Raw genomic sequence first — 21,269 nt, 5'->3', positions numbered from 1 at the left:
AGAGGTTTTGAGTGCCAGCAAGTGCTAGCGGGCTTTCTCAGCTGTGGCACCCCAGTTGTGGAATGAGCTCCCCAGAGAGGTCCGCCTGGCGCCTACACTGTACTCCTTTCGTCGCCAGCTGAAGCCCTTTTTATTCTCTCAGTATTTTAACACTTAATTTTAACTTAAATTTAATTTTTACTGTTTTAACTCTGTATTTTAATTTTATATCAATTTTGCTGCGTGGTTTTTATCCTGGTTGTGCTTTTTATACTTTATTTTGTATTTGTGCTTTTAACCTGTTGGTTGTTTTATTATGGTTTTAATTTTTGTGAACCGCCCAGAGAGCTTTCGCTATTGGGTGGTATAAAAATGTAATAAATAAATAAATAAACCTCACCAGGTAGTGATCTGTCCATGACAACAGAACTATTGAAAGTCCCTCCACTCTCAGATCCCTGTCACCCCATCCTGAGTATCCATGCTGTGCAGAGGAGCATTCCTGCACAACTGTTGTGATGCATGTTATATGGAGGGCTCTGTGGAGTTTTCCACTGCATTGACTTTACCCACTGGCTACAAATTTCCCTGGCAAGAGCAGTGAAAGGAGCAAGTGGGGTCCTTACAATAAGAATAAAACAATTATATACAAAATTAAAAGCATAGGGTGAAATCTAATGCTGTGCAATGGGATTTATCTCTCACAAGCCTCCCATGCCCTCTCAAGTGGAGTTCCAATGCCCCCTCCAAACTTACAAAGCAGTTTAGGAAGGTGTATTAGGGGGTGCAGTGGGGGAGGAAATCATTCCCCTCCTCACCACTGACAAGCTATTCTGTCAGCAATGGGACAAATTGTATTCAACCCATATACTCTAAATATAGAATAAAGCCAGCAGCAGAGAGAATCAAATGCTAGAATAAAAACTCACAGCAACACCCAAAATTTCACATATCTGGAAACTCTAGAAATAATAAATCTATAAATCACTAAAAGGTTTTAAGATTTAAAAGCTTGGGGAAATAAAAAAAGGTCTTTGATGCTGAAAAGGCCTGAGCAAAGATGCCAAGTGAGCCTCTCTGGAAAGGGCATTCTATCAATGGTGCCACCAATGAAAAGGCCTTCTCTCCCTAGTAGTGACCTGCCACACTTTGTTTGGCAAGGCCACCTGGAGAAGACTCTCTGCTGAAGATCTCCCTGTTCACTTTCTCTATACAATGCATAATTTCGTGCCACTCTATCATGTCTCCCTTACCTTTCTTTTTCCCAAGCTAAACAATCTCAAATGTTGCAATCATTTTAGTTGCCATTTTCTACACTTTTTCCAGTTCTACAATATCTTAAAGTGTGGTGACCAGAACGGTACACAGTATTCTAAGTGTGGTCATGCCATAGATAAAGGCAGTATATGATCCTGGCAAGAAGCTGGCCTTCTGCAAAGCCACCTACATGGCAGACTGTACCCTTAAGTGGGGTCAGAGCAGACCAAAAAGCAGGCATACCTTTCACAAGAGCATTTTCTGACAACCCGCGTTCCAAAATTTAATAGCAACCTAAGTTTGTAATTTGACTTATGATAGCATAATTAACAATTACACAATAGCAACAGCTTCGGTCTGGAATAAAACCAAAGACTTTGGCTGAGTTGGGACGACACGCTAATCAACATTTGTTTTCCATTTTGTGCCTGTTACCCCCCCCACACACACACACATCCCCGCCCGTTGATTAGCGTGTCGTCTGAACTCAAGACTTTCTTTTGGAGTTCTTTTCTTTGTGGTGGTGGGGTCTTTTCTTGTGTATTTGTGGCATAGCTTCTGTTTCGACTTTCAAGGAAGAAGTGAGGCCGGACTCAGTCTGTGTGGCCATGTCGCAGTGTTCTTCCTCCAGCTACGGAAAAGGGCGGGCTTGGGGTCGGTGCCCTGGCAGGAAGGTGAGAGAGAAAGGGCGGGACCGGCAGGGAGGGCTCGGCTAAGCAAACGGGAGCTGGACTGTGAAAGGAGGAAACGGCAGTAGCTTTGCAAGCCAGGTGAGAGAGTTTGGGGGTATTGGTGAGCTCGGCTTGTGAGCGGAGACGAACGTTTGGGAACACCGGCTACGTCCGAAGGGTGCAACTTGGGGGGGCAGACCTCTAGGAAGAAGGTAAGGGGGAAAGGGACTGCCGACTGAGGAAACCGGACTTTGGGTACGGAATTGAAAGAAGTCAGGGAGGCCTGTGGCGAAGTTGTGAAGCTATTTCTTTTTAGTGTACAAACAGGTTTGGGAGAGTTCAGGCACCCTCTAAGGAGCTTTCGAGTTGACATTGCATTTAAGAGTAGAGCGGCGGGCTGGGGGTGGGGGTGGGGGCGGCGGAAAGTCGGATTACTCGCTATCTTTTCCGACAAGGCTCCTCTAACTTTAATAGTGTCATAGAGAGACATTCAACATGTTTGTCCATTCTGGAGATGTCGCGTCAGTGACGGACAAAGCTGCACCTGTTGAATTTTAAGTCCATATAGTGATATTTGCATGGATGCAGGTAAAAGATCCTCTGCTACTCACTGCCTAAAATGGTCACGTGTGTGTGTGTGTGCGTGCGCGTTGATGATGATGGCTGTGATTAAAGAAAAAAAAATTACAGCTACTAGAAAGTAAGGGAGACTGGGCTGTATCCCTCCTTCATCCTTCAAGAAGGGATAAGGTTCAAAGAGAGCATTCCTAGGTTTGGGGTTGAGGGGAACTCCACTGTCACTCTCCAGAAGCTGTTAAGTGTGTGTGAATTATTGAAGGGGGTAAATGTTCCATACAAGTGTGATGCAGATTCATCATAGGAAAGTGTAAGTTTAAATAAGTTAATTTTTTTATAGCTAACTTCATTATAAAATCCTCTTAGAAGACCCTTTAGTAAATATTGAGCCAAGCCTCTGACAGTGTTTCTGCACCTGCTTGGAAAGAGGGTTTAAATGCATAGTTGAGGAACTTATGACCTTCCAGATGTTGGACTCCAACTCCCATCAGCTTCAGCCAGCATGGCCTGTGGTCAGGGATCTTGGAAGTTGGAGTCCAACTATATTTAGATGGCCACAGGTTCCTCACCCTTTGCATAGGGGATGCATCTCTTCTCAGAAGTAAGCCCTATAGAGTGCAATGGGGACTTTCTCCTAGGTGTGCATGTATTTCAGACCTATTTTCATCTACTTCAATGGAAGAGTTTAGCACATTGAAATTAACAAGATTTAAAAGTGTTTAATTTGGCTTGATTGTTCCCATCGTTTTTTTTTTTAATAGTAAATCAAAGTATATATTTGGAAATAATTTTGCTCATGTCTATAAAGAGTAGGTAAATGCAAATTTCATTCTCTTCTCTTAAAATTGAACAGTCAGTTTTAAATAGCTTAGAATTTATAATGCAGTGTCTCTGTTCAGACAACACGCTAAGCCACAGTGGTTAAGCATTTTGAGCTAAACATTATGGCTTAGCATATTATTTGAACCATTCCTAACCACGGTGGCTACGTAATCACACTTTAAACACCCTCACTAACCATTGCTGCAAAAGGCATAAACATGGCTTAGTATGTCAACTGAACAGGCCCAGTGTTTACATAAACTACTGTTACATCTTTTAATTTTAGCATTGCTGATTTAAAAAAAGGTTGTGCAAAAACAGCATAGAAATAAAATGTAAATGTTTCTTCTTAATGTTGTTTGCTAACCAAGCATTCATACATATTCAGAATTCCTTTTTAAGTTCCTTTAATGACTGAATTTTATTAAGTGAAAGTTGGAAAACAGCAATAGTGAAATATGGATAATTTGTACTAGAACTAAGTTCTGTGTAGATCTTGATGTGACTTCTGCAATTGGTGAATTGTAAGTTAAACAATGCTTTCTTTTTACTACATTTTAAAGTAAACAAAGTGACTGGGTGTGTTTGTGTTCCTGCCAGCAAGCAACAAGATTACACTGATACTCTTATGTTCTTGGAATCTTATTTTGCATTAACATTTGCTTTTAAATCAGTAGAGACAAAATGTTTGATTAATTTACTGGCAAATGCTTCATACATCTAGGTAATGATGAAAAGCTTGGATTATTTACGGAAACTATTGGTGCAAAAGGACTGTTTGATGCACTCTAAAAATGATGGAAAGAAGTGATAAAAATAGAGGCATTTTTATTTTAAATTTATTTTTAACCTTTATAAATTTACTTTCCAGCTCAACTTTGCCTGAAAGTCTAGGAACTTCTTTGGGGCGGAGTAAAACACATTGAGCTTGGAGTAAGAAACTATTTACTTTGCCAATGAGTGAAGCAATCTTATTGCAGAACAAACTGGGGGAAGCCTTGGAAGGTGAAGATGATGATATGACATGTGGAGACTTGGGAAATGGACTTATTAGAAGATATAGTGATATTCATGAATTAGAAGGCTTCAATGCATACGCAGGCAGGCTTAGAAGAGGCTCAGCAAGGAAAAGCTTCAACTCATGTATGTTGGCAAACAAAGGAGAAGACTATGATGCAACAGCTTTTCGTTGCTCAAAGTGTAACAGTTTGAATGACACGTTGGTCAAAAAATTGGGAATGAATGGATTTGCTAGCTGCAGCCGCCAAAACAGCTCTGGTAAGACTTTTGTTCAATCCAAAGCTTGAACTTGTTCGTATTCTTCATTAATAAAATGGGGATGTTGCTATTAAAAGACATCAGTCATTTTTTCTTCTTTTTTCTTTTTTATTGTGAATATCAACAAACAGAACATTGATGGTGCTATATAAATAAATAATAATAATAATAGAATATCAACGAACAGAACAGAAAATTGTGAAAATGGGGGGGGGGAGGGCAGGGAGAGAAATCCATCCATTGTGTTTTTAAAATTATCATAATTTTCCATCCTATGTACCATAAAAAAAGGGAGAGGGTTATACAACGGTTGCAAGAAAAGCAGACCAGATATCCATATGTTTATACACTTGCAAGTTGCATCTATATAACACATCAGTTATAAATATTGCCATGATTAGTGTGTGTATCCATTTATAGTCCAACATGTCAACAAATAGAGAACAAATCCGGTGACTTTTATTGGACCAACTATTGTTAAAAATGCTGGCTGCAGTTTTTTCATTTATGCTGAACTCTTCAGATACAGGTGTTCAAAGCTAAAATAAGGAATATAAGACCTGTGGCTCGGAGCGCATGCATTAAAATTACCATCTTGGATTAAATGAAATCTATGGTTAATGAATTATAAATATGTGTCCTTTCATTAGTTCAGTTCATACATACTTGCTGTTATACATACATATATGCACACATATAAAATGAGAACAGTTTTTGAGAACTTTAGGAAAATATTTTAGCCAAACAATTTAAAAGATAATTTCTTTAGCATAAATATTTTCTTCTTGTAAAAATGAAAGGTTGCAACTAATTGTGAAACATGAGGCAGTATGTAAGGTTTTATATGCTTTGGACAACGCAGCACTAGGGCCTCTTTGATCTCTCAGTAACAGTAAACACCTATTTGTTGATTCATCCAATTGGCTCCTAGTTTGTAGTTTTAAATACACAGGAGATTAATGTAGTCCCATAAACTGTAAAGCCACAGCAGACAAAAGTGTTTCACTTGAATGACAGCGTGACTGAAACTCAATGGGTCTATCCCAACAATAGGATTATTGATCAGGGAATATGCAGTCTTTTTTGCAGGATCCAAATTTCTTTCCTGAAGCTAGAGTTGTAGTTTTGCAGAATCACATTTTTCCAACACTCAAAATAACTTGATTTTACTTGGGAAATTCAGTTTCTTTCTCCCTGCCAGCTAGTGCTTCCGCTGCAAACTGGGAGTCTGATGTGATTGTGAAACTACTGCAGACAGTTATTTTGAAATTTGTTCATTTTAGGTATTACATTTTTTTTAATTTTACAGTGCAATCCTATGCATTTCTACTCAGAAGTAAGCCCCATTGACTTCAATGGGACTTACTCCCAGGTAAGTGCATATAGGATTTCAGCCTTAATTATCTTGTTTGTTTAAGAGGTTGAGTATTATTAGAGCATTTTCTTGCTTTGCCATTTGACAGGTTCCTACCCCTCTCTTTAAAATTTGTGTCTTTAGCATTAGAGTGAATGTGTCCTGCTCTTAGTTTTGTTTGTTTAGTGGGGGAAATAGTGATTTCTTGCACATAGTTACAAGTAACCATGTTCTGGGTAGCCTTTAATGGGCTTGTTTTAACGTTATCTGTTGCTCTAATGGTCTTTTGCATATTTTTTTCCATTCATCATCTGAAGAGACCTGATACATTTTTTTTCCATCTTCCAACTATTAGTTATTTGTTTAAAATGACCCTAAGAAACAGTAAAAGTGCGGGCGGAAGGAGCAGGGGGAGATCTGCAAATATACTTTTGAAAAATAGCATTTGCCTTAGCTTAGCATTTACATAAGAGTCATCCTGTTGGTTTCAAACCAATACACACAGGCACTTTTTCTAAGATCTCGTTTTCTATCATTAATTCTCACAGAGTCTAATTCTGAGGCATCAAATGAAGACTTAAAACAACATCTTCAAGAGGTTGTAGAGGTAAGTGAAATGTCATTCCTCTCATTAAATAAGCATGTAATAGGAAAATTTTGGAGCTTGCAATTTGGGGAGAAACTTCGGTTTTGTTAATTAGAACGCTGAAAGCTAAAACAAATTTATAGATCTATAAATCAGGAATTAATTGAAAATATTGGGCTGTATCCAAAGGTTTCCTCTCTCTAGAAGAAGAAAAGCTTTGGTTACAACCTACTGGGTCTGTAGAATCTAGGATGCCCAGAAAATAAGTGTTAGAGTGTGACTTCTAAAGTTAGCCTTAAAAAGATGTGATTTTACAATGTATGGTTTTGTATGGTGCTGGGATGCCATCAGTTTTCCAGGCATGGACTTAAGAGGAATGTATTCTGTAATATTTGTTGTAGGTGGTTATGACATTTTTAATTTTACTGGCAAGCCAGATCATAGTATTTCTAAGACTGCTCCCTAGCCTAGCTATTCTGTGTACTTGTATAATGTCAGGAGAGCCCTTTCTTTTGAGACCTCCACCTCCAGATGTGCATTTGGTGGCAATACAAAAGGTGGTCGTTCCTTGGCTATGGAATTCCGTGCTGAGGGAGGCTAGGTTTGCTCCCTCTCTGTTTTCCTTCCAACAGCCAGCAAAGATCTCTTTGTTCAAGCAGGCCCTTTGTGTGTAAGCGGGTCTGTTGATTTGGACGCTGTTTATAATCTATCATTGTTGCGTTTTTAAATGTGCTTTAATGTATTTGCTTATCATTGTTTTTATTAAGTTTTATTAGTGATTGTAAGCTACCTTAAGTACCATTTTTGTTAGAAAGCAGGGTACAAATGAAATAAAATCCACAACTCCAACTTCAATTCCTCCATTGAGCTGGGGGTTGGACTTGATGGCCTTATAGGCCCCTTCCAACTCTGCTATTCTATGAACAGCCTTGCCAACTGAAGTGTCAGTTGTTTTGGCTGCCACTGATCATAAGAGCCCTGCAGGCTTATGCTGCATGCCTAAAGTTCCTATTACCTTGACTCCCTCCCAGTAAACCAAATGTTTAATGGACAATGCTAAAAAATTTCATTAAGCTGAACCCGCAGAACGTTGTTGTTCTTTCTTATGATCCTTTCACTGGAGAGCATGGAAGATCTCCTTGATTCTGCATACTTGGTACTCTACAAAGACTGAAGTGTTCTTGTATAGTTATCTGAATTTTAATGGGCTGGATCCAGAGAACTTTTAGTGCAGTTCAGCTCACTCAATGCAACATTCCTATCTCTGTCTTTCTGCTGCAGTTCTTTGTTGCCATCTCCCCAAAACCTTCCAGATTGGTATGGGTTATGGTGAGTTGGCTGCAGCTTGAGAGGGGAATTTGAGAAATCAGACACCCCTCAACTTTTATTAGCAGAAGTATAAGGGGCTCTCTCTATTCTTCCCAGTGTTTTTGTTTTGTTTTCTTTGTTTCTAGGAAGTAGAAATTTTAAGAGTTGAGTTGGAAGCGTCTCAAAGACAACTTGAAGGCAAGGAACAAGCATTAAAAATTCTGCAGAGCATGGTAAGTTTACAAACATCAGCATATATTGTTAATATGACACCTGAATTTACATAGATTATATAATGTAACATTTTTCAAATTGTACATATAATAATATACAAATGAGGCAACTATTCTTGGCTTCTGCGGTGTCAGAAATGCTGGAAAGTTTTATTACTAAATGCTGATTTTTCAAGCTTCATTATAAAGCATTATAATTTGATTAAAATATATTACAAAACAATGTTTTCAAGGCTATTTTCAGAGGAGTAGCTATATTAGTCCAGATCAGCATAACAAAGAAAAAGCTTTGTGGCACCATAAGGACTAACACATGGGCAGAGCAATCTTGTGGATCCTCAGAGAGCATCCCAGGGACTCCAGGATACGTAGGCACTTCTATGACTTTGGGAGGGGAAATCCAAACAGAGATTTCTTCTCTACTCGCAGCTGCCACTGTAAACTCCATAGCAGCTTCTCTTTTGAGATCACTGTTGTAATTTCAGAAGAGGGACGGTGAGGATAGGAAGGGAGCAGGGAATAGAGGGAACAGGGGACGTGGGTCTGCAAGTTCCACAAGTCTTTGTATTTTTGACCATGCCCCTAAGTAAGCCAAGAAGCTGGATGAGCTCAGAGCCCATCCAGCTAAAAATAGCTAACGAGGTGTTTTTACCTCTGTTGTTTAGGGCTGATCCTACCATTAGTCAGAGTGAAGTTGTCATCTCAGACAGCAGATACTGGGAGGCAGCAGCAAAGTGTTGAGGGAGAGACCTGTGTGCCTGCCCTACCTGATAGGCTAGACAAAGGGCCCCAGTCTGAGAGCCCTCTGTTTATAGAGCAACAACCCCTTAGGAGTGTGCTCTTATTATTGTGTAAGATTTCATTTTGTTAGACTACAATCCACTTAGAAACTTTAATAGTGCAATCCTATTCAGGTGTAAGTCTCATTGAGTTTCATAGGACTTACTCCCAGGTAGTTTTGTACAGGATTGCAGCCCAAGTTCCACTTTCTCATGCTCACATTTGCTACCATATTAAGATTTACACAAACTTAATTTTGCTCCTTGTGCTGCTTTCATTTTATTTTGTTTCCTTAGCAATTGTTGAACAAAGGTAATAAATGTAAATTATTATTATTAATCCCCATGTTAAATGCTTTCTAGTATTTTGCTAAGATGATTTTTGCTCAAAGCAAAAGCAAAATGTGATTACTTCAGCTTATTTACAGTACCTCATTGCAACACTAATTAGTGAATGCTATACCTGTAATTTTAACTTTAATTTTAGAAAGTTAAAATTAAATTTAATCAAAGTCAGTTCCTTTCCCAGGATTAAAGACCACGTTTTTGTTGTTGACATCTCAGTAGGAGAACTTGCATTTAGAACTCTCTGGCTGCCTTCGGACAATGCAATAGTCAATGGTGGGTTAATAGTCAACTCCCCGGTTGATTATTGAGGTTGTACTCCCCACACGATATGATTATAATCAACCTTAATAGTTATTGAAAGGCTGTCAAGAGCTTCATTCTGCTGGGATATAAGGCAAGTGCTCCCTGCATGCCTTGTTTCTCAGCAGAATCACTGGGATTCCGGGGGTTGCACGGAATGGGTGGGGTCACACAGATCGCTATAGCAGTCCATGTATTGCCCACCCAATGTAGAGGAATGGGATGAATCAAGCTGTGCATTTTAATTATTATTATTATCCTTCAGTATTTGTTTTCTCTTAATTTAAAGCAAGAATAATATTTTTGCATAATAGACATCTGTGAAGAATAGTTGTTGCCTACACTCTAGTATCAAGAAATCGTACTTTCTCCCCCCCACCCTTACAAATTGTTGTCATGCTGATCTTTTCCTCTCTTTTGTTACACACTGGATCCAGATTTAAGCATGTGCATCTGGGTTGGTAGAAGTGGGATTTGCTGCCTCTCCTGCCCATGGCAGCCCCTTGAAAATGGGGACCATGTTAAATGGGGTAAACTGTGTTATAGAGGGAAAGGAGGATGCCTGAAATCCAGGCGGATGCATCCAACGCTATGTACTTCATAAATAGATCTTTTAAATATATACAATTCCTGCCTTGTTAAGTTGTGAGAAACAAATGTTAAAAGTGTTGTCCTAATTTTATTTACTACAGCTATAGCAGCATGTTTTTTGTTCTTTATAGTATATCAATATTATAATACTTATACTGATAAAGCATAGAACTGCAGCTTCCAGTGGTTGTCTTAATTGAGACAGTCTTTGTTTTAATTTTAATATGAACCACAAGACATAATATTTTAGCATTTGTTTTATATGTTTCTCAGGCCGTGTTGGATAAAGCCACTAGTCATACTAAAGCAGTGTTTAAAAAAACCGAGCAACAAAAGAAAGCTTTAGAAAAGGTAAGAAGGTACTTTATTCTTTCTCTGAAGAAGGACAGAAACAGCTGAAGTGTGGTGATGCCTGCGACTGCAGCCCTAAACAACAGTCCAACACAGCTAGGTGTTCTTAGGCCTATTGATACCAATGTGCTAACATACCTAAAGCTGCGATCCTAAATACACTTACTAGCTGATAAGCTCCATTGAACACTGTGAGTTACTTTTGAATAAACATATATAGAGTTGTGCTGCACCTCTTTGTTTTTTATTTATATAACTCAGATATGGAACTTTGCTCTACCTCTTGTAGGAAAAAGGACTGGAATAATTTTCTAAATCCAAAGAACTATTTTAACAGCTGTTCCTTTAGCAAAATACATAACAATAAAGCAGTTATAGAATTCCTATTAACAACTCAATTTGCTAGCTAATTATGCCTATTAAAGCTTAATTTACACTTGTTTTCTGATGTAGGATATACAGCTGCTTTGTTAAGTCCTTGTTTCTGTTAACTCCTAGAATCTTAGGCAGCATGGCTTGTTCTTTTGACTAAAATTGTGTGTTTGTCAGTTTCTCGCAAGAGCTTATGAAACCTTATTTCTTGAACTTCTAATTCTCCAGAACTACACTAAGTACAATATTTTGAATTTCTTCTAACTAACATTTTTTCTGTGTATAGGAAATAAATGTTCTGCAGTGGGAAATCAAAATTAATCAGGAGAAATTTAAAAATATAGAGGAGACTTGGGCAGACAAATATGAGAGGTATATATATATATATTTACTAAAGTAATGTCTCAATTTTATATTATATTGGAAGCCATATGTTTAAGGTATGATTAAAAACCTGCTATTTGCCATTGTTCTACAGAATATATTGTGAAAATGCTGCACTTAAAGAAACACTTAAATTGAAAACTGATGAAATTAAAGCACTAAGGTCTGAAAATGAATGTACGTAAGCCCTTTTCTCAGTTCTTTTTCTTTAAAAATAACTTGCATTGCTTGGCTTGGTATGAGATGCTAAAGTGCAACGTCTAGTAATTCTTGGGAATTGTGTCTGATTTTTGATGGTAATACATACGTTGGATGTTTTTGGCTCAAATTCTTAATTGGAGGATAAGTTCTGATACACAACTTACGTATCAGTGCATAGAAGGTAATGCAGTCATGCTGTTTTCAAGAGGATGCAAGGCATAATGTATTCTTAAAATATGATGTTCAGATGCTGATAAAATATCTTCTAGTATTACAAGCTTAAGATTGAAATCCTATGCATTCTTACCTCATCATATACCCCACTGAATACAGGGGTACGCCTTGTTAAAAATGCACAGGCTTACATTTCATTGCTTGTAATGTTTGAGAAGGATTTTGGTATGTTGCATTGACATGATTAACATCACTTTGTAGTTACAAATCCTATTGACAGAATGGCCCAGTTCAGAAGACACCTTAAACCACGGCTTTAACCATGGTGAATAAACCAAAAAGCCTTATTCACCGTAGTTAAAGCTGTGGTTTAAGGTGTCCTCTGAACATGGCCTGGCTTTCTGGCTTAACCACCATGGTTAAAGCCATGGTTTAAGGTGTGTTCTGAATGGGCCCAATCCTTTCATAAAATAGTTATCTGAAGTAAAAGCCCAAGATCTGGAGAAACATGATAATGCATGGTTGTGCTTGCTCATGTGTTGATGCATATTTTTATCAGAGTCCTGGAAGGCCACCACACCCATTACCCCTCCCTGAAGCAAAGCAGAACACTGGTGAGGAAGTAGAGCTGTGATCCAGGCCTAATGTGCACATATGGCAATGATCTCTGGGAGCCTTTCTTTTTTGTTATATTTCTATCCTCCCTTTTGTCTGAGGAATTCAAAGCATTATACATGGTTCCTTCCCCCTTCTCCCTGCTTTATCTTCAAACAGCCATGTTAGGCTAAGAGATAATGTTTGGTCCAAGGACACTCAGTGAACTTCACAGCTAAAAGGGATTTGAACCTGGGTTTTTCCAGTGTCACACTGGCTTTCAATGTGGGCCATTAGTAATATTGCCTCCCGTTTCAATTACTGGGAAGGGCTTGACTTGAGCCAGAACTTAGTTCTGCAACCTGCTTCAAATTGCTGTGTTTAGCTCATGCGAACTGAAATAATTGTGTCTTGGGCCATGTATAAAATGCCTTTTTCTCCTCGACATGTAACCATGAGCAGCTCCATAACATGCAAGTGTCATGTATGCTCCTACTGCTCCAGTGTTGGGACCAGGTGACGCAGGGAGTCCATCAGAAACAGATTCTGATTCAGAAGATGCCAAGCCAGTGGCGGAGGAAGTTCACACCGAAGAGCCTCCAGCTGCAAATGCACCCCTCCCGGAGTCTGTCTCCTAAAGGCCAGATCCTATGCTCTCAGGAGACAGGGAGTCAACTTCCGGGGGTGAACATTCCAAAACCTTACTAGATGCTAAGAATCGCCAGAAGTTAAAACGTTCAGCAAGATTGGCACCAAAATGACAGTCGGAGAGGTTGTGTGAGAAGGCGGCGACGCTCCCTCCTCCACCTTGAAGCTTGGGACATTTGAAAAGCCTTTTCTTTCTTTTGAACAATCAGTTGTTTTGCTTAATTGCATAGAGTTTCCTAGGGGGAATTTTCCCATAATAGTGCCTAGTTTGTGTTACAGAAGTATTAATTGTTTGCAATACGGCTTTGTGGATTGGCCCAGGAACTTTCCTTGGTTTTGGCTCCTTGGGGACACTATAGCAGCTATAGCCCACGACAGCAAGTACAGGGAAGCTTCAAGGCAGAAGATGCAAGTCCTAGGAAAATTTGAGCTATAGCAGCTCTCATCTTAGTAATTAAGCGTTCTACATAAGCCTGTATTTGAGAACATTTAACTTGGAAAAATTACATAGCACACTATAAGTAAGAGAAACTAATTGGAAGCTGTTTTTTTCTCTATACTGAATCTTACAGTTCTGGATCAACAGCACTTGGAGATTCTTGCAATGCTTGATGTAAAACAGCGGAAGATTGTACAGGAGAACATGTCTCTTATCAAGAGTGGTGTTACAGAGATTACAGGACTTGAAGTATTTGTTTTAAAATTCTCTTTTTTATTTGTTTTGCTGATACTTTTTATGATTAATTCTAAATGAACAGCAAGGTTTTGTTTTGTTTTTTAAAAAAAGCACTGTCCCTTACAGCTGTTCTACACGAAATTGTTAATGTGCTGTATCAACTTTCAATTTCGACCCAGAATTGAGATCGGAGCACTACGTGGGGAATGCTTCCTTTCCTGCTTTGCTGCTATATAACCTCTAGGGGGACACTGTGGTATAACATCATTACACAAGTAGTAGAAGCATTCTTTTTTGCTCTCCCAAATAATACTGCATTTCCCCTGGTCTAAATAAACTTGCTGAAACTGCTGTTTAAAAACAGAAGCGAAACTAGAGGGTCACAACATGTTCTAAATAACCTGTAAACAATGCCTCATATAGAAAAGCTCTTAGACACACTGATTTATTGTGGCTTTTTTAGGAATAGTCTATTTTATCCAAATCACGTAATGAGCTGACGAGCTAGTGGCTATGACTGCATTCGCATGGTAGCATAATTTAGTGCAACGTTAAGAAGCAGGACTGAGCCATAACGAACCTCAGGTTTTCACATTATCCTCCCCTTCTCCTACATGCCTGGAAGGAGGAGCAAGAAAGCTTTTGCTTCCACTTTTGATTAACTGCAGCTTGCTGTGTCTGGACCCAGTTTCAAACAAGCCAACTGCAGTTACTGAAGCTGGCTTTTTTAAACTAACCATAACTAAGATTAACACAGTTCTGGGCCCAAAACACATGGCAAGCTGTTGATTCCCCGCCCCCCTCCACAGACACACACTCTGAAGATCTGCCCCTGAGGGTTGGGGGACACTCAAAAATAGTATGGGACGAGGCATGGGAGGCAGAAGAGGGAATTGGGGGAAATCACCTCTTTCTCCCCTAAGTGGGAGTTTCTGCTGAGTTGAAGCCCTTTCTGTAAACTGAAAGAACCCTTCCATCCACTAAAGGCTTACCCTAGATCTAAGTGAATTATTTAAATTGTATGAAGATGTATCAGTTCACTCTGGAAAGATTAGGTGCAATTTGTGTGTATCAAAGAGCTTGACTTGAATATAATTGATAAAATGCATTTGAATTTGAAGCTGGCAGTACTTGGAGCCTGCACTTGCATTGGGCCCGAGGGAGATCCGTGCTCCTGCGCGAAGATGTCAGCAGCAACTCGAAAACAACTTCTTCAACTCAAACAGGAGGTATTTAGGCTTGGATTGAAAGCAGCCTTGTTTTGTCTTACAAACATGTGTAGAAAGCGCCTGCCATGTGAGAAATCGTTTCCAAAGCTTCAAGTTTAAAAATACTGTGGTTAAGCAGCTGCCATGTCAACACATTATCCTTTTTTTATGCTGGCAGATATCTATAACTTCTATTATTAACATATGTATATAAACAATGACAAACCAGTGTATATAAAGTACATTTTAAGCTTTTATACTTTAGACAAGCTGCTCTCTGAAACATGGTGGGCCTTTTCAGACAACACGCTAAGCCATGGTTAGGCTGCTAACCCTTTTGCAGCAAATGGTTAGTCAATGTATTTTATAACCATCATGGTTAGGAATGGTTCACATGACACGCTAAGTCATGGTTCATATGACATGCTAATCCATAATGTTTAGCTCAAAATAATTAACCACCATGGCTTAATGTGTCATCTGAATAAGGTCAATGGAGTTGATTCAGAGGTTCTTGATCCATTGGAAGAAGCTCCTCTGGATCCAATCCAATGTCACTGGTTCCTATTTATCTTGTGTCCAGATGTGTGTGTGTGTGTGTGTGTGTGTGTATACACATCTTCTCTTTAGCTCAAATGGTGAAATACATCCATTTGTGCAATTCCAGCTTACAGAGATAATTAATTCAGGATCAATGTCTATACACTTTGGCTGGGTTTGATAGCAAACCATTGTTTGTAGTAGCCAGTGAGTGCTTTTGTAAACCATTGCTATAGTGAGGGAAAAGATGTGTCCCTTTTTTTGTACCCACTGTCTAGGATGAATGTTAAGTGGTATTCTATGTTGGTAGCAATACCTGTACCCTGGACTATTGATTCACACAAGACACATTATTGTAAAAGAAGTACACCTCTCCCTGTGTAGTCAGCAGCTTTTTAAAAAGTAAATGTCATCTGTAGGAGAGTACACTGAAGTCTTACTTTACTGGTTGACAGAATTCTTCTAGTCACCTAGTGACTATTAGATCTCTGCTTGAGATGAGGAAGTAGTCACCATACCAATTTGCTGTAATTGGACAACTAAAAAAAAAGGCATGTGGATTTCATCATTTTTTTTAAAAAAAATATTTCTCTTAATTAAAAAACACACCACAGTTTGAACTTCTGAAGAAGAGTAAAGAAGAAGCTTATATAATGGCAGATGCCTTCAGAATTGCATTTGAGCAGCAGCTGATGCGGAGGAAGGACCAGGCTTTGAGGATTGCACAAATGAGTAAGATCTGCAGAAAAGAAAAGGAAGTATTAAACTGGAAAAGCGCCAGAGAGGATGGTAATTTTCTCTATACTACATGATTCTCAATGGTTATTAGAATTTGTTTTAAATAAGACCTATTATTTGAAGTCATCCATTTGCTGACATGAAGGATTTCTAGAACTACTAATATTAAATATTTAATGCAGCCTTCCCCAGATGTGTTGGACTATAATTCCCATAATTCCCAGTCCTTCTCCAAGTGCCTTCTTGGAGGACATACTTGGACAAGTGTCAAAGTGCTTCATGAAAAACTGCTCTAAGAAGTGACTCTTGAGAGGGATTTATTATAGCAACCTGAGGAATTCCAGGGTGGGCACGCAGTACTGCTCCTTTTGGCAGAATTCTAATGAGAATTACAGTGTGATGGTACTGTGTGATCACATTGAGGATATTTTACTTGAAACCTAGGATATTTTCAGGATAACATTCATTTTTTGGAGAAATGTCTTTATGGGGAGACTACTGTGAAAAGTTAGGGGGAAAACTCTCAGTGGAAAAGGAATGACTAGCTGATTGCGGCCATTAAAGTATAATTTACATCCTAGAAAATTGAAAGCACAATAGGAAGCATTTTCCCCATGCATATATAATTTAACTTTCCCATTTTTTGGTAGAGGGAAGGTTTAAGGCTGATTGCAATCTGCTTTTTAAAAAGAGAGTATTTGGGATGATGGGGGGAGGATTAATCCACAAGTATTTATTAAAAGAATAATGTGTGTCAAATTTTGATTGTATATATCCTTTACTCTCAGTTTATAGCAATTTCTCCTCCAATTTCCATCTAAATTTCTTGCCTACCCACCTCCTTATAGCCTTTCAGGTGCTGACTCCTTGCAAATACAGGTTATTGGGATATAATAATGGATTATGAGCAGCCACTTTTAAATGAGAATTTGAGTAATTTTCTAAAAATTGAACATTTTCTAAAATAAATAAATAATAATAATAATAACCTTCTCCTCACCTCTCATTCTCTCTTACTGTCAACGATGTCACGCTTACTCCGGTCACGGAAGCTCGTAGTCTTGGCTTTATATTTGACTCCTCGCTCTCCTTTACTCCTCACATCGAGGCAGTAGCTAAATCCTGTCGTTTCTTCCTGTATAATATTGCCAGGATTCGACCATTTTTGTCTGTCTCTTCTGCCAAGACTCTCGTTCACGCACTGGTTATCTCTCGGCTGGACTACTGCAACCTTCTTCTCTCTGGCCTTCCTTCGTCTCACATCAGTCCGCTGGTCTCTGTCCACCACTCTGCTGCTAAGATCATCTTCCTGGCCCGCCGCTCTGACCATGTTACTCCACTTCTGAAATCTCTTCATTGGCTTCCAATTCACTCCAGAATCCAATATAAACTTCTCCTGCTGACCTTCAAAGCTCTTCACGGTCTAGCTCCTGCCTATCTCTCCTCTCTCATCTCACACTATTGCCCCGCTCGTGCTCTCCGCTCCTCTGATGCCATGCTTCTCGCCTGCCCAAGGACCTCCACTTCCCTTACTCGGCTTCGTCCTTTTTCTTCTGCTGCCCCTTACGCCTGGAACGCTCTTCCAGAACACTTGAGAACTACAAACTCAATCACTGCTTTTAAAACTCAGCTAAAAACTTTTCTTTTCCCTATAGCCTTCAAATATTGAGTTTGTTCTGACTCTATACTGTTTAGCTTCACCCTACCCGGTGCCTGTTTACACTTCCCTGTGCCTGTTCGCATTCTCCTTCCCTCTTTATTGTTTACTACAACTTTATTAGATTGTAAGCCTATGCGGCAGGGTCCTGCTATTTATTGTGTTATCTGTACAGCACCATGTACATTGATGGTGCTATATAAATAAATAATAATAATACTCTGAAGAAGCATTTTGCAAAACCCGTTAAAAGAACCATCTTGTCGTCTGTTGTTTGATCATTTGTTCTGTTTATAAAACACAACTCTATTCAGCTATCGCAGCCTGTTCATTCTATGTTAAACAACTTGTATCCATAATTTTCTATCATAGTACATTTAGTACTTCATGCCTAAGTGGTGATATTGTATATAGAAAAATAATATATATATATATATATATATATATATATGTGATAAAAACCATCCTTTCAGCCCAGTTTTTCAATTTGTTATATGCCTAGCAGTTGTGTACCATGTGCATCATTCTTGTCTGATTATAATTTTGGATATAAAAATGTAGTCATTGCCAAAATCAAAGTACTTTTGAAAGATATATTACATATGTATACCATTATTTTCATTTACCATGAGATAGGGCAACAGTCTCAATTTTCCAGAGGGGTATTTATTTTATGCTTAATTTTACTTGGATTAAAATGTGTTACATTGGTGGCTGTGTATAAAGTCCCAAAGAACAAAAAATATGTAAATATTCTTATTTTCCCCCCTGTTAGGTGTTCCCATGCTTCAAAGGAATAGGAAAAGCTTGGGGCAAAAGCTGATGGGCCTGCTTGCTTCTGCCACTGATAGTAAGAAAATGGAAGAACTAGATAAGCCACAGGAAATCATTCGGATGCTAATAGACTTGGTTGGTATCTCTTCTGCGGCTTCAGAGAGAACACATTAACAGTATTTCCTCTCTAAACAAATATGTATACATTGTTTATTTTTATGTGGAACTTTTTTTCTGTGGAATAGTGTTTGTTCTAATTTTATTTTATTTTATTATACAGCTTAATGATAAGGAGGAGGCATTGGCCCATCAAAGAAAGGTTAGTTACATGCTTGCTCGTGAATTGCAAGAGAAAGAAGATAATTTGCAAAAGGATACAGAAGAAGAGCTTGCTCTTAAGAGCAATCAGTGCAAAAAAGATTCAAAGCACCAAGAATTGGTTACTCCAGTATGTTCATGTCGCCAAACATGTACTCCTCAAGATGTTTCCAGTTCTATCTCCAACACATATCTCAACAGAATGTTGACTTGTACTTCTCAGAGTTCTTGTTCCCTGACATCTGAAGAAAATTATGTGCACGAAACAGAAGAAACAGCTAACACAAACTGAAGATATGGACTGCTCTGTAGGAGAATATAGAGTGTCGAGCCTGGAGGAAAAAATAGCAAAGGCAACACACCACCTTAGCACTTCTTTTAACAATTTAAGACTCTTAAGTTCTGTGTGTGCTCTAGTGCACACATGGAGTTTTTGTGTGAGTGGTCTTTTCTATCATCTTCCATGTTAGGGATAGGTCCATGAACACCGTGATATGTGTGAAAAGTTGCCCATTAATAGGGAAGTCTGAACATGCAGGAATTCTGGTGTGCCTGTAAAGTCCTGGATTAGACTATGATTTTTAGGGCTGTGCCCAGCCTCCCAACTTGCCTTGGAGGCTGTTTCAGTGCCTCTGAAATAGCCATAATTCGACTCTGGGTGCTTCAGAGCTGGGCCACCTCGCTTCAAAACGGAAGCCAAAGCAAGGTGCGTGCCCCCTGAAGTGGGTCAGCCCTTGTAGGTTCCTGGGCACTGCTGCGCAGCCGGCAACCAGGAGAGCCGGTTGCAAGGCCGACTAGGAGCCCATTGGACTCCTCGCTTACTCACCCACACCCCACCTCCCTCCCTCCATGCTCGCCCTCCCAAACCCAGAGCTTCCACCACCCGTAAAACTTCTCTTTGCCATCCATCGTCCTCCATTAGAGCTGCAATTTAAAGGTAAGATGTGGGTTCTGTCGTTTTCATAGATCTGTGGTTGAAAATTATGGAAATGTCCCTTTATGGCTGCTATAGTTTGCAGCTGTCGGACTGTGAAAATGAGAGAGCTTACCTTTAAATCACGGCCCTAATAGAGGAAGAGGGATGCGAAAGGTAAGTCCCATGGGTGGCAATGGCTCCGTGTTTTTGGGGGGGGGGGTTTACCGGAGAGTGGAGAGAAGGGGGGACAGAGGTGAGTCCAGTGGACTCCTTGTTAGTCTCACACCGGCTTCCCACATGGGCGGGAGGGAGTGGCTCACCACCATCCTGAATTGGCCCGAGGCACTTTGGAACCAATCCGCTTCGCTTTGGCCTGGCCTGGTACTGCCTTGTATTTGGGCCAAGGCAGGCAAAAATCAGCCCGCCTTGCCTCAAATTCAGAGGCAGTGCACAGCTCTAATAATTCTGTCATCAATTCAAGTAACACTTTTTTAAATTGAAAAGCAATTTTAAGCTTATTTCACCACTTAGATTGAAATTAAGATAACTTGCTGCAGAAAATGTTGTAATGCTGTTTTGGATACACTTATTGTGGATGGATTATATCCATTAGTTCCCTTCTATGAACAGGAAGGCTCTTCCATTCATGCAAGAGTCTTTGATCTAGTGGAGGGTTCTGCTAATGAAAGAGGAGCCTTCTGCAGCCCTCCACACTACTTTCCACAGCCTCAGAGGTGGCTTTCCTCTTGCTCCTGCTGTTCGCTGAAAGTGAGAAAGTTATTCCATTTCCTTAAACCTCCGAGTCACTCCTTTTTAGCTATTGCTAAAAGCTCTCTCTGCAAAATAGCAACCTTTTCTTTTTCTGTGTTTGGATCTTTGCCTGCTCTTTCTTCTTATTTATGTCTGCCTGGCATCACTCTGCAATCTTCCTAGCTTTCTCTCTTTCCTCCTCTTCTCTTCTTCATTAGCTCCTTGTGTCTGTACGTTTCCTTCTCTTCCTTGCTGGTAGGATACTGGAGAGATGGAGATTTTTTGCTTAGATCTAGAGAGAGCGCTTGTCTTCTGTGTGCAGTCTGTTCTCTCTCCCATTACCTGCTTTTCTCCTAGCATCACACTTAGCACAGTTGCCTTTTTATTTATTTATTTATTATTAGCATTTATATAGCACCTTACCTGCTAAAAAGCCATCAAAGCAGCGTACAACAACATTTCCCTTTTCCTCCTTGCTGTTTGTCAACAACAGGGCTGGGGAACTTGTTGTTCTCCAGATGTTGGAATGCAGCTTTGTTCAGCCAGTTTTGCCAGTTGTGAGGGATGAAGGGGAGTTGTAACCCAACATCTGGAATGGCACAGTTCTCCACCCCTGCTGCACAAGTTTGATAGCTGCAGTCATTTTGGTTTTGTGAGAATGGAGGGTTTGCATCAGCCTCAAGAGAATGAGCATATTCTGATGGCCCAGGTTCAGTAATTTCTTCAACTACTGATTTCTCCACACCTATCCATCAGTTTGCAAGCCTACAAGTAGATGATGACTGCCAAGATGTTTTAAACTTGGCCAGATTACTGCTAATAGATTTCTGTTTCCTCTTGAGCAGATTTTCAGGAGGAGCTGCAGGGGGGTGGGGACAATCACCAC

The 21,269-nt window shown here is 39.5% G+C and overlaps 1 protein-coding gene across 1 annotated transcript; it reads left to right on the top strand.

The window, feature by feature from the left end:
* Nucleotides 1–1,985: 1,985 nt before the first annotated feature.
* On the top strand, nt 1,986–19,812 carry CCDC125 (coiled-coil domain containing 125). Its single transcript, XM_063128630.1, has 12 exons — nt 1,986–2,119; nt 4,177–4,583; nt 6,486–6,544; nt 7,978–8,064; nt 10,356–10,433; nt 11,092–11,177; nt 11,284–11,366; nt 13,379–13,494; nt 14,604–14,711; nt 15,845–16,019; nt 18,401–18,534; nt 18,680–19,812. The coding sequence occupies exons 2-12, from the start codon at nt 4,262–4,264 to the stop codon at nt 19,007–19,009; spliced, it is 1,578 nt and encodes a 525-aa protein (XP_062984700.1). The 5' UTR covers nt 1,986–2,119; nt 4,177–4,261; the 3' UTR covers nt 19,010–19,812.
* The last annotated feature ends 1,457 nt before the right edge of the window (nt 19,813–21,269 follow it).

Source organism: Elgaria multicarinata, chromosome 6 (genome assembly GCF_023053635.1).
Source record: "Elgaria multicarinata webbii isolate HBS135686 ecotype San Diego chromosome 6, rElgMul1.1.pri, whole genome shotgun sequence".
In the NCBI taxonomy this organism is placed as follows: Eukaryota; Metazoa; Chordata; class Lepidosauria; order Squamata; family Anguidae; genus Elgaria; species Elgaria multicarinata.
The sequence above is the reverse complement of the archived record's forward strand: the minus strand, read 5'-3'. Positions and strand labels throughout refer to the sequence as shown.